Source organism: Patiria miniata, unplaced genomic scaffold (genome assembly GCF_015706575.1).
Source record: "Patiria miniata isolate m_02_andy unplaced genomic scaffold, ASM1570657v1 HiC_scaffold_3, whole genome shotgun sequence".
Classification (NCBI taxonomy): Eukaryota; Metazoa; Echinodermata; class Asteroidea; order Valvatida; family Asterinidae; genus Patiria; species Patiria miniata.
Genome location: NW_024037069.1, coordinates 30,988,626 through 30,999,008, shown reverse-complemented (window position 1 = coordinate 30,999,008; position 10,383 = coordinate 30,988,626). Strand labels below are relative to the sequence as shown.

Here is a 10,383-nt window from a genome sequence, read left to right as displayed (position 1 = left end):
TTCAGGCCAATGTCATGTATTTACACTCATACTACATGTATAAGTATATGGTAACAAAAAAAATGTATATCAATTAGCTTTCATATTTTAACTTATTAACCACACAATGAAAACACAAGAAAAAAGTTACACAAAGAATGTAGCAAACATGCATGTCAAAGAACGTATTAGTGCCCATTTCGAATCTTCAAGCGTGATTGTGTTACTTTGAACAATGCCAAATGCACTGAGTTTACACGATGCTACCTGTTTCTTCACTGAAAAAAATAGGACTTTTTAAACGAAAGTTATTTTGCTATGTTACCTGGTTTCAATAAAACCAACAGAATAATTGTTAGCATGTTAACAATCATTATATCATTTGTTATGACAGTTTTAATTTGTTTAAATGCATGTTTTGTAAGGAATAAGTATGGGTTGGAATTGGCTAGGATACTTACTTTTTTCTTTTTTTACCTCGTTTTTGGTCTTTTTTTGTGTGATTGTGAGTAATTTGACTAGAGATACTTCTTACTGTGATATTGTAATTGTTACAATTTTTTCCCTTTTTTCTGGTGTGGAAATTAATTTGGAAAATGAAATGGTCTGTATTTGCATTAAATTTGTAAGTTTTGGAATAATTTGTAAAAATCATTAAAAACATGTACACACTTGTATAATAAGAGCCGAATGTAAACAAATATTTGATTATTATGTAAATTATGTACAGAGTACAGACACAAAGAGAAGACAAATCTAAGAGTTATTGATTTTAAGTAGTACTGTGTTTTTTGGAGTGATTTGAAATAATTATATTTTTCTCTTGTTATAACAGACACGAAAAAAGGAAATAAACAAAAGTGAGAGAGATTGATACGAATTGTAAAAAGTATTTTATTCGTTTACGCATAAATGGTTGGCTCCGTTTGGTTGCTTTATGGACCTGACCCGCCGGACACATCTGGTGAACTGTGTTCCTCTTGTTTGACATGAATTCCTGTAGTTTGTGTGAAAACAAGTGAGAGTATTTCCAACTCCGTACATCATTTTTATTCCTCACAATACACAACGGCATCAATACTTTCCCATTACGTAACTCATCTCTCCCCAACAAAAGACAAGGCCTCCGCCCTACACGAAGTCATCGGGACAACAATGGGTCTGCAGAAGGATAACCTCGCCAGGTATTCTTTGCCTTTTTCTCTTGCTAAGTTGTTTTCCCACAGACTTCAGTGCTTGTGTTGTGTGGAGTGCCAGCATGGCGTAGGGTGGGTGACGTTGCATGGTGTTTTACGATGGTGGATTTGGGATGGTTTTTGATGGAGGTAGGTACTGTAAATGTGATACATTGTTTAATGTCTCTTTAATTTCTTGGACACCTGTCTTTTGCATGCTCTCGGTGTGTAACTCCCAGTTTTCAATGAAATTTGTGTGGATTGTCATCATCGAACTGAACACAAGAATGTTGGGAAAGATTCCCATATCTGGCCATCACTTGTCACCCTGTGCACAAACCGTATGAGACTGGTCTGAAATTTTTTTAAGTGTTTTCTCAGTAAATGCTTAATTTGACTTTTTAGGACATATTATCACTTTCTGATGGCTGATAGGTCACTGAAGGGACAAATTAGTGATGGCCAGATATGGGAATCTTTCCGAATGTCCATCCAGAAACCCTGTACCAGCCAATGATTAAAAGACCAACCCACCAACACTTGAAGATTTGCGACTCAGTTTTATGCAAGTTAATATGCGAATGGCTGTTTTCGCTGACTCATTGCGTACAACCAAGGAGAGTGCGAACTATGTCCAAACCGAATTAAGACTTATAAGAGGAACCCTAACTCCGAGGGGGTGAGCAAAATAGTCCTTGAGGGGTTTTCTTTCAGTTTTGTTAACTTTTTATATGCAGTGTGTAGCTGGAATGTATATGATTTGCATCTTTCACAATCTATCCTAAAATCCTATTAAAAGTTGGCATAAATCTATACATAAAATACTAATTCAGTATTGTAAACGATTCGTACTTAATTATCAAATTTGGAAATTACTGATACAGCTATAATCTGATAAAGTAAACGAGAATACTCGAAAGGTCTTCATAAGATATCGGGAAATTAGTTATGATGTACTCTCATTTCCCCTGTTCAATTATTGCGAAGTAAGCACTGAATTGGAAGAAGAAGACGATGTGGTATTCCTAAAGTTTTTTTTTTTTTTTGTTTAAATTCAGTCATTCTTTCGTCCGTACATGGTCCAGTCTTCGTTTATTCAACCTTTCAGAAAGCTGGGTTTTTTTTGTTCTTTTAGTGACTGTGATGAGATAATTTTGCGCATCGGTCCTCGACCTTAATTATCAGAGAAATGAGTACCGTAGCAGGAGCCGTTTTGCGGCGGCGGTGTTACTGTATGTGCCTGGCCACGTGGTGCGCTGGTTTCGTGTTGCTGTGCGTGGTTCACCTCCACATGCAAGGTAGGCTGATCCATCTACTTAAAAATACTACTTTATTTCTTCAGGCGTAGAAGGACCCACGGAAAGATTTCCATATACGAAGTTCACTCAACACCCTGTGTACAAACCCTATGAGATTGGACTGAAAAATTCTAAGTGTTTTCTAAGAAAATGCTTGTATTTTCTCACTGCTCAAATTGACTTTGATGACATGAAATTGCTATCTGGGGGCTTGTTAGTCAATACAGAGGAAAATTAGTGAACTTCGTATATGGAAATCTTTCCGGACCCACAATAAATGACTGGTGTTCAGAGGGGGTGGTGGTAGAATAAAACAGTGAAAGTGAAAATTTGGCACTTACTGAAAGGGACAACTTTAACCTAACCCTGTTTTCATCACAACTCTCCATGCCCACTTATATACCTGATGCGTGGCTGCCATCTTAGAGGACAATTTTTTTTTTTAAATTTTATTTGTGTATAACAGCAATGCCTAAAAGGTTAACTCATGCTATCCCAGCAAAATAAAGGCATTGCTCTCTAAGATGGCTGCTACGCATAATGCCTATTCGCTCAGCCTTATTTTTATCATATAATAAAGGAACCTTCCCAAATCCTCAATACTTACCAAAAAAATTAAAAAGGGCAATCAAGCCTCTCGTTAAGTACAATGGGTTGAATGGAGTCGTATGCCAAAAAAATCCCCCAAACTTCCTGATGGTCTGAAGGATTTCAGAGGGCCAACCCAGTATTTTACTACTTCTCTCAGCTCACATTTCTTCATCGTTAAAATTCAATTTACGTATCATACTTAAACCCCAAAATCTTGATATTCTCAAAAATGAAAGCATTTTTTTTTGGTTTTGTTGATGTTAGATTCTGTCGAGACTCATCGCTACAAACACACATTTGATGACGACGAGTTGCTCTTAATGTCACTGCTAGTGACGGAAGACGCACCGGGAGGAATCGATCGTCTTCACGGCACAGTTTATCCTCCTGAACACGGAAAGAAATCGAACGAATCGAGGGTAAGGATTTTTACGTCGACGATTTTCTATCGGCCTTTCGGTGTAAAAGCCTGAATACTATAATTTTTTTCAGCATCAACAAATCATAAGACCAAGCATATCCGCAACATATTAACTTTGTTGACATTTTTTATTTCCTCGATTTTCATTCTTGTGCCATAATTACCCACATTCTGCCTTTTTTGTTTAGGAAAGCCATCGAGAAAATAGCGTGTCACACAAAACAAAACGACAAAATACTGAGTTGGATCAATTCAGACGTTTGACAGAAATTCAACGCAGTAGGACAAACACCATCCGGGATGTTTGTTTGAAGCGACGTCATGAACTATCGTCCAATCAGAGCACTGGTGGGAAGCCCCGCCCTCAGTCGTCAACCAATCAGATCTCAACTTTGAGTTTGAGAACTTTGAAGCACATCTACGTATCTGACAAGCATCGTTTCATGTACTGTTACATCCCTAAAGTCGGTTGCAGTAATTGGAAACGAGTCATGATGTTTTTCAAGAACCCTCAGCTGAACATGGAGGACATTTCGTCAAGGGAGGCGCACTCACAGAACGACTTGAACACCCTCAGAAACTACGCACCGGAGGAGAGAAAATGGCGTCTGAAAAATTACAAGAAATTCATGTTTGTCAGAAATCCAGTGTCGCGTATCATTTCGGTTTATCGTAACAAGTTTGAGGATTTGGAAGTGTATCGCAGCGCGCCACTGTATGGCATCCGTCGCTACGGACGGTACATCGTGAAGAAGTATCGACGAAACGCCACGTCACATGAGATACAGACGGGCGAGAATGTCACGTGGTCTGAATGGATCACGTATCTGTCCAATCAGGTTGAAGAAGCCAACTTTGGCGATCACTGGATGCAAATGAGCAAGCTGTGCAGCCCATGTGACGTCAACTATGACTACATCGGTAAACTGGAATCGTTCAGCGATGACGCCGATTACATCATGAATGCCTTGAATTTGACTGACGTCATCGCCGAGTTTCCTGGGCGGGAAAACAGCCACCCAACAAATACATCAATGGATGTAGCAAAGCCGTACTTTGAAGGTGTTTCAAAGAAGAAAAAGTGGGCTCTTTGGAACACGTACAAGCTTGACTTCCAGTTGTTCGGATATGATAAACCGGATTTCTTTGAATGAGCCAAACGTTCAGATCAGTAGTTGAGGAGCATTGATTTTGATGCATGGGAGCCTATAGAGTAAAACGATTTATAGGTTGTGCACAGTGCGTTTGTCGGTGGCAAGATAATTTAATTATTGAAATAGGCCTCGGCGAATTTTCGTTGATATTGGTTGATATATTTGGTCCTAGACCAGTATAGGCTTATTAAAGGGAATATACATCATTTGCTTTTGCTGTAATTTTCAGAAATGGATGGAATTGGGGGGTTGGAAATATATAGCAAATATAGTTACACTGACTTTTTTGAGGTTTTGGGTTCGAAAATGCTATAAAAACCAAGAAAAACAATCATTTTCCTGTAGTCTGGTTCCCTGACTCCATTTAAGAAGAAACAAAGCAGTTTACATACATTGGGGAATTGTAGGGTCAGGGAACCAGTCTAGCTGGCTTGTACCCGTTCATAGGTGTGTAATCGATTGCAAACAAGTGCGATGGTCAATTGGGGCCAGTATTTGAAAAAAAGCCAGTTTTTTCCAACGCTGGTCGGCCGACCAGCGTTGGAAATTGATACAAAAATACCACTTTTCTTGAAAATGACAGTATACCAGGTGCCATGATTTTACAGGATGCTTTACACTGTCATTCACTAACACTCCAGCAAGGTGTTTCAAAAGTATTTGGTAGTTTTATTTTTTGATGTATGAAAATGTTGTACTTTCCCTTTAAGTCCGATAAAAGTGACCAACAATAAGACTGAAATTGGCCCTATATAGGATAAGCAAAGTAAATCAGTGTTGTTTTTTTCCGAGGATTTTATACTTTAACTGGTGGACTATTAGTAAGAAGTTAATTAGAAGATTACAATAGGCCTAAGGTTTGAAATGGAGTAACTGAGTTGGCTGTCATTTTCATAGTTTGTAACTTGTTTAATCTTGGACAATTTGCATTGCGAGTCACGAGTATTGCAAAATACAAAAGCACTATATGTATACCTATATCGGGGGGGGGGATATCCCCCAATATTGTGTAAAGAGTGGGCCCTTCTTTTGTTAAATAGTGCCCTTTTTCGGAACAAGTGCCCTTTTTGAGAAAAAGTCGTGCCTTTTTTTTGTGGCAGGCGGCCGTTACGGGTGTCTTTTTTTTGGTTTACTTCCGCCCATGTATCGCCCTGAAAACAACCATCATTGTATGTGTGCATAATCGTCAGCCTGAACAGCGCCCCCATCGAAAGATGCCCCCCCTAGCAATTTTATTTAACGGAGACACAGTGTCCGCGAGAAAAAAAAAACGTGTCTACATTTTAGCACGGATGTGCAAGTGCACTTTTCAACTGAAGAAGTGTTTACCCCCCCCCCCCATAAAAATGGCCATTGGCATTCCACAAGATAAAATGACATAAAAATCAGTTGCAGAGATGGGTAACATTTTGCCAACTAATTTTACTACGACCTTTCACACTCATATTTGTACCTAGGTCTCCTTGTTCGCTCACATTTTTCACGTCGTACTTGATGCGCGAGAACAAAAATGATCACGACGCGAAGATTTGCCAAAGTCCTCTGACCGATTCGAAATTTAGAATCGGCAATTAGTTAGATTTGTTTGTAAAATTTATGAAAATAAGTCCAAATTTATTCTCAAATAAACGTGCGTCCGCCACAAAATTTTCATAAATTTTTATCTATGTACGACTCCGCCGGCCCTGAGTTCACTAGCCTATGTATTTTAGAGTTTTTGAAGTTGGAGGTCATTTTGGCAAGATATTTATCGGTTTTTCAGTTTTCATAATATGAGATGGTAACATTTTCGAGCGAGATTTTCTTAGGAAATCAATAAACATGTTCTAAAAATTATTGTCAAAACCCCGACTTTTTCACACTAATTTTCCTATTCGAGGGGTCTGGAGCGCGCCATTAGGTGCCCGACAACTTCCAGGAGCCAAAACACGGGTATTTCGTAATGATGACTACAAAAAAAATTCCAAATAAACCATCAACTACACGTTCAGGCAGACCAGCTTTTAAGAGAGCGCCAGAAAGTTCGGACAGTCCGTTGAAAAAAAAAAGTGAAACGGGAAGTAGTTTCTCTTTGGGAAGGGCGCCCCTAACGTTGGATAGGTACAAAGCATATTTCGCTCGTACCCCCGCGCTTGGGACCCGAAAGTTGTCAAAACAGGATCTTGTATTGACAGCGTTCTTCTTCATCAGGCCTGTGTGCGACTGAAGATAAAATAAAATGAAATAAATTATCAATTACTCTTTCTTTCTGTATTGAGAATGTGTGTATTTTATACAACTCGAGTGATTCCCTTGCACATATTAATTATAGCGTCAGAATTTGAAGGGGATTGAAGAATTTTATTCGCATCTATGAGCAATGTGTTATCCTTGGAAACTGATTTTATTCAGAATTAATGATCAAACAAAATGCCAGCAGTGCGGATGTTTTTCAAAGTAAAAAAGACTTAAATCTGGAAATTGCTAATAATCACAACATGTTACTATTTTCACTGACAGGTCTACTTTTATGTTCCTTTTTTTAAAATCATATTTGGGTCTTTAATTTTTCCTTTATTCGAGTCTTCATCTCTTATTTCGTCATGTTTTTATAAGTGATTTTCAATGAAAATCCCGCTCGCATTATTTTTTACACCGATATTAATACGTATGTATTTATATGCGTTTACCTACTCAACGCTAAAGGCGCCCTTCAATATTGCTCAATTTAATGACGTCACTGTGTTTCACAGCCACACTGTTTGTGCAACATGCACTGTACAAAAAGATACGCAGGCTGCGCGTCGTACGATTTTGGCGCCAGACTAGATAGGTCGCTTGGGTCGATTACCGGTCCGAGGCGTCCGGGTACGGGTACGGTAAGTTAATGCACAGGTTTGCAACTGCAGCTTGTTGAGTGTAGGCCTAGTATTCAGTCCGTCAATTGTTTTGAAAATGGCTTCTTCTACTACTACTACTACTAGTGGACAGAGTGATTCTCCTAGTCCTAGTCCCAATAAAAAAGTCAAAGAAGAAGGGAAAAGCTATTCCCAGAAGTTTCGTGAGAAATGGTTAACAGATGAGAAGTACGCTCAGTGGCTTCGGCGTGATCCAGCGGATCTGAACAAGGGGAAGTGCAGCGTGTGCGGCACATCGTTTGTATCGAAGAGATCAAACCTTGACGACCACGCCAAAGGTTTGAAACATCTGAAGAGAATGAAGGAGAGATTAGAACCCATTACTCCTGCTAACCGTAAACCAATTGAACAAGTTGAAGTGCAGACCCCCAAAAAGACAAGCAAGGCCAAGGAAAAGATGAGGGCAGAAATCAAGCTTGGAGCATGGGCTGCAGAACACAACATTCCATCTCGAGCATTCGACCATTTTCCAGATGTGTTGGCCAAGACTCTCTCTGACTCCAAGGTAGCCCAAAGCCTGCACCTGAAGCGCACCAAAGTTTCCAATGTTATGACAAATGTGATAGGGCAGGGTTTTATTGAAGACACGGAGAAAGAAATTACATGTAGTGCCAAAGATCGCATGGGGAAGAGAAAATATAGTGTCACAATTGACGTAACCACAGATCGCTCCGCTGGTGAGAAGCAATTGGCTGTCATCATCAAATATTTTGATGGACCTGTCATGAAGACCCGTCTCCTCGACATCGTCTCTGTGGCAGATGGGGATGCTGAATCACTGTTTCAGGCGCTGTCGTTTGTCATCACTAAGAAAGGACTGGACTGGAGTGACTGTGTGGGGTGGTGTGCAGACACCAGTGATGTAATGCACGGTGATCAGGACAGCGTGAAGACTAGACTAATGAGTGTGAACCCTCACATGGCCGCAGTGAATCGCTCCTGGCATAGTGCTGCCCTGGTGGCCTCCCAGGCCTGTGAAGTTTTTCCTGGATCTTTGGAGAAGCTGGTGCACAATGTTTATAACTACTTTGCACACTCCAACAAACGTACGGCTGCCTTCAAAACATTTCAGTTACTCACGGACACAGAGCCCCACAAACTACTGAAGCCTCGTCAGACGCAGTGGCTGAGCCTGAGTGAGTGCATAACCAGACTTCTTGAACAGTGGGATGCCTTACTCATGTTTATGCACGCTCAAGATCTCAGTGAAACTGAAAGCGATACACAAGCTTGTGGCATCCTGGCAGTCATGCGTGACCCGTACACGAAAATATACCTGGAGTTTCTCTCCTTCGCGCTACCGAAAATACTCGCCTTCAACAAGACACTCGAGTCAAGTGGATCCACAATCCATATGCTTGCCGACACACTGAGAAAACTGTACTCGGATATTCTGTCTCTGTACATGGAACCAGCATTCATACAACAGTGTCGTTCGTTGGCTGACATCGACCCATCAAATGAAGCCCTCATGCTGCCGTTGGAGTCCACATACATCGGAGTTGCAGCCTTCCAGTCGCTCACTACGCTGAATTCAACCAATCAAATGAAGATCGAGTTCCTCCAGATGTGCAGAGCGTTTCTGGTGACCACGTGCGAAGAGATGAAGAATCAGTTTCCCTTGAGCGACCCCCTGTTGATAGCGGCCAGTAAGCTTAATATGGAGTCAGTGAGGACGGGCCATGTGACTTCCTTCGTGAGTGAAATACTGCCTCATTTCCCAGGAGTTATAGCCGATAAGGAGCTGCAAAGGGTGGACGACCTCTGGCGACAGATCCCGTACAAGGAGGACTTATCCGCAGATCTAGACTTTCTACATTTCTGGCAGAAAGTTTTCAGTAATGAACACTACGACCCTCTCAGTTACTGCGTCAAAGCGATCATGCTGGTCCCTGTGGCAAATGCTGATTGTGAGCAAATCTTCTCTGAGCTTCGCCAAATCAAGTGTGCGCAATCAAGCCACTGTACCGCGGACTCTCTCATGAAACTCGCAGCTGCTCGGGAAGGCATTCGGGAGACTGGCTGCGCTGACTTTGAGCCAAGCAAGACAATGTACCAGAAATTCAAGAAGAGCGGTACACTGTATGCACGACAAGTACAAGAGGGTGGAGACTGCAAGGGTGAACAAAACTAGCAATGTGATATGTGACCCTCCATGTGATATGAGCCATGTTTTACTGTAATTTGGAAAATTTATAAAAATAACTTTGAGCATCCAGAGCAATTAGACTTTGCCCATGCTTTGACACAACATTGCTCGCCTGAAAGTGTCGGAAAACCAATATATTCTCCAAAGCATCTATTTGCATTGTTTTAAGAATTTTTTTTAACTAAATGAAACTTTTTTTTTTTTTTTTACTTTTTTTTCTCATAAATTACTGCACCCAAACTGTTTCACGTTCGGATTCATTGTGATTCAGTTTTAACTTTTACAAGTAATGGTGCATAATGACTTGCTGCATTAACGTTTGTTAAAGGAACGTATGAACAGAAAAAAATGCATGGTGCATTTTGTAGTAATTTTTGGCAGAAACATTTTCGGATTGCGTTCTGGCATCTCTTGCTCCCTGATAGAGAAATCTTCTTAACTTCAACACCCATCTAAGACATGTCGGAAGCAAGGCTCCGTTCCTATTGGCTGGGCCTTCTCCCATCCCACCAATCCTTGGACACCGCTCGGAGCGATGACTGGTGGGTGCGTTTGCGAGATCACTACAGTGAGGGCGCCAGACATTACCACACCCTCCAGCACATTGATAAGATGTTCAGCCTGTTTGAGGAATACAAAGGAAAGTTGACTTCGCCAGAGACAGTCGCATGGGCCATCTTTTTCCATGAGTGAGTTTTAGCACCTAAAGGCGAAGTAAA

At 40.7% G+C, this 10,383-nt stretch overlaps 1 protein-coding gene across 1 annotated transcript; it reads left to right on the top strand.

Moving 5' to 3' along the window:
• The first annotated feature begins 7,482 nt into the window (after positions 1-7,482).
• Positions 7,483-10,098, top strand: LOC119737452. Its single transcript, XM_038211815.1, has one exon. It carries the CDS (start codon positions 7,553-7,555, stop codon positions 9,647-9,649), a length of 2,097 nt encoding a protein of 698 aa, XP_038067743.1. The 5' UTR covers positions 7,483-7,552; the 3' UTR covers positions 9,650-10,098.
• The last annotated feature ends 285 nt before the right edge of the window (positions 10,099-10,383 follow it).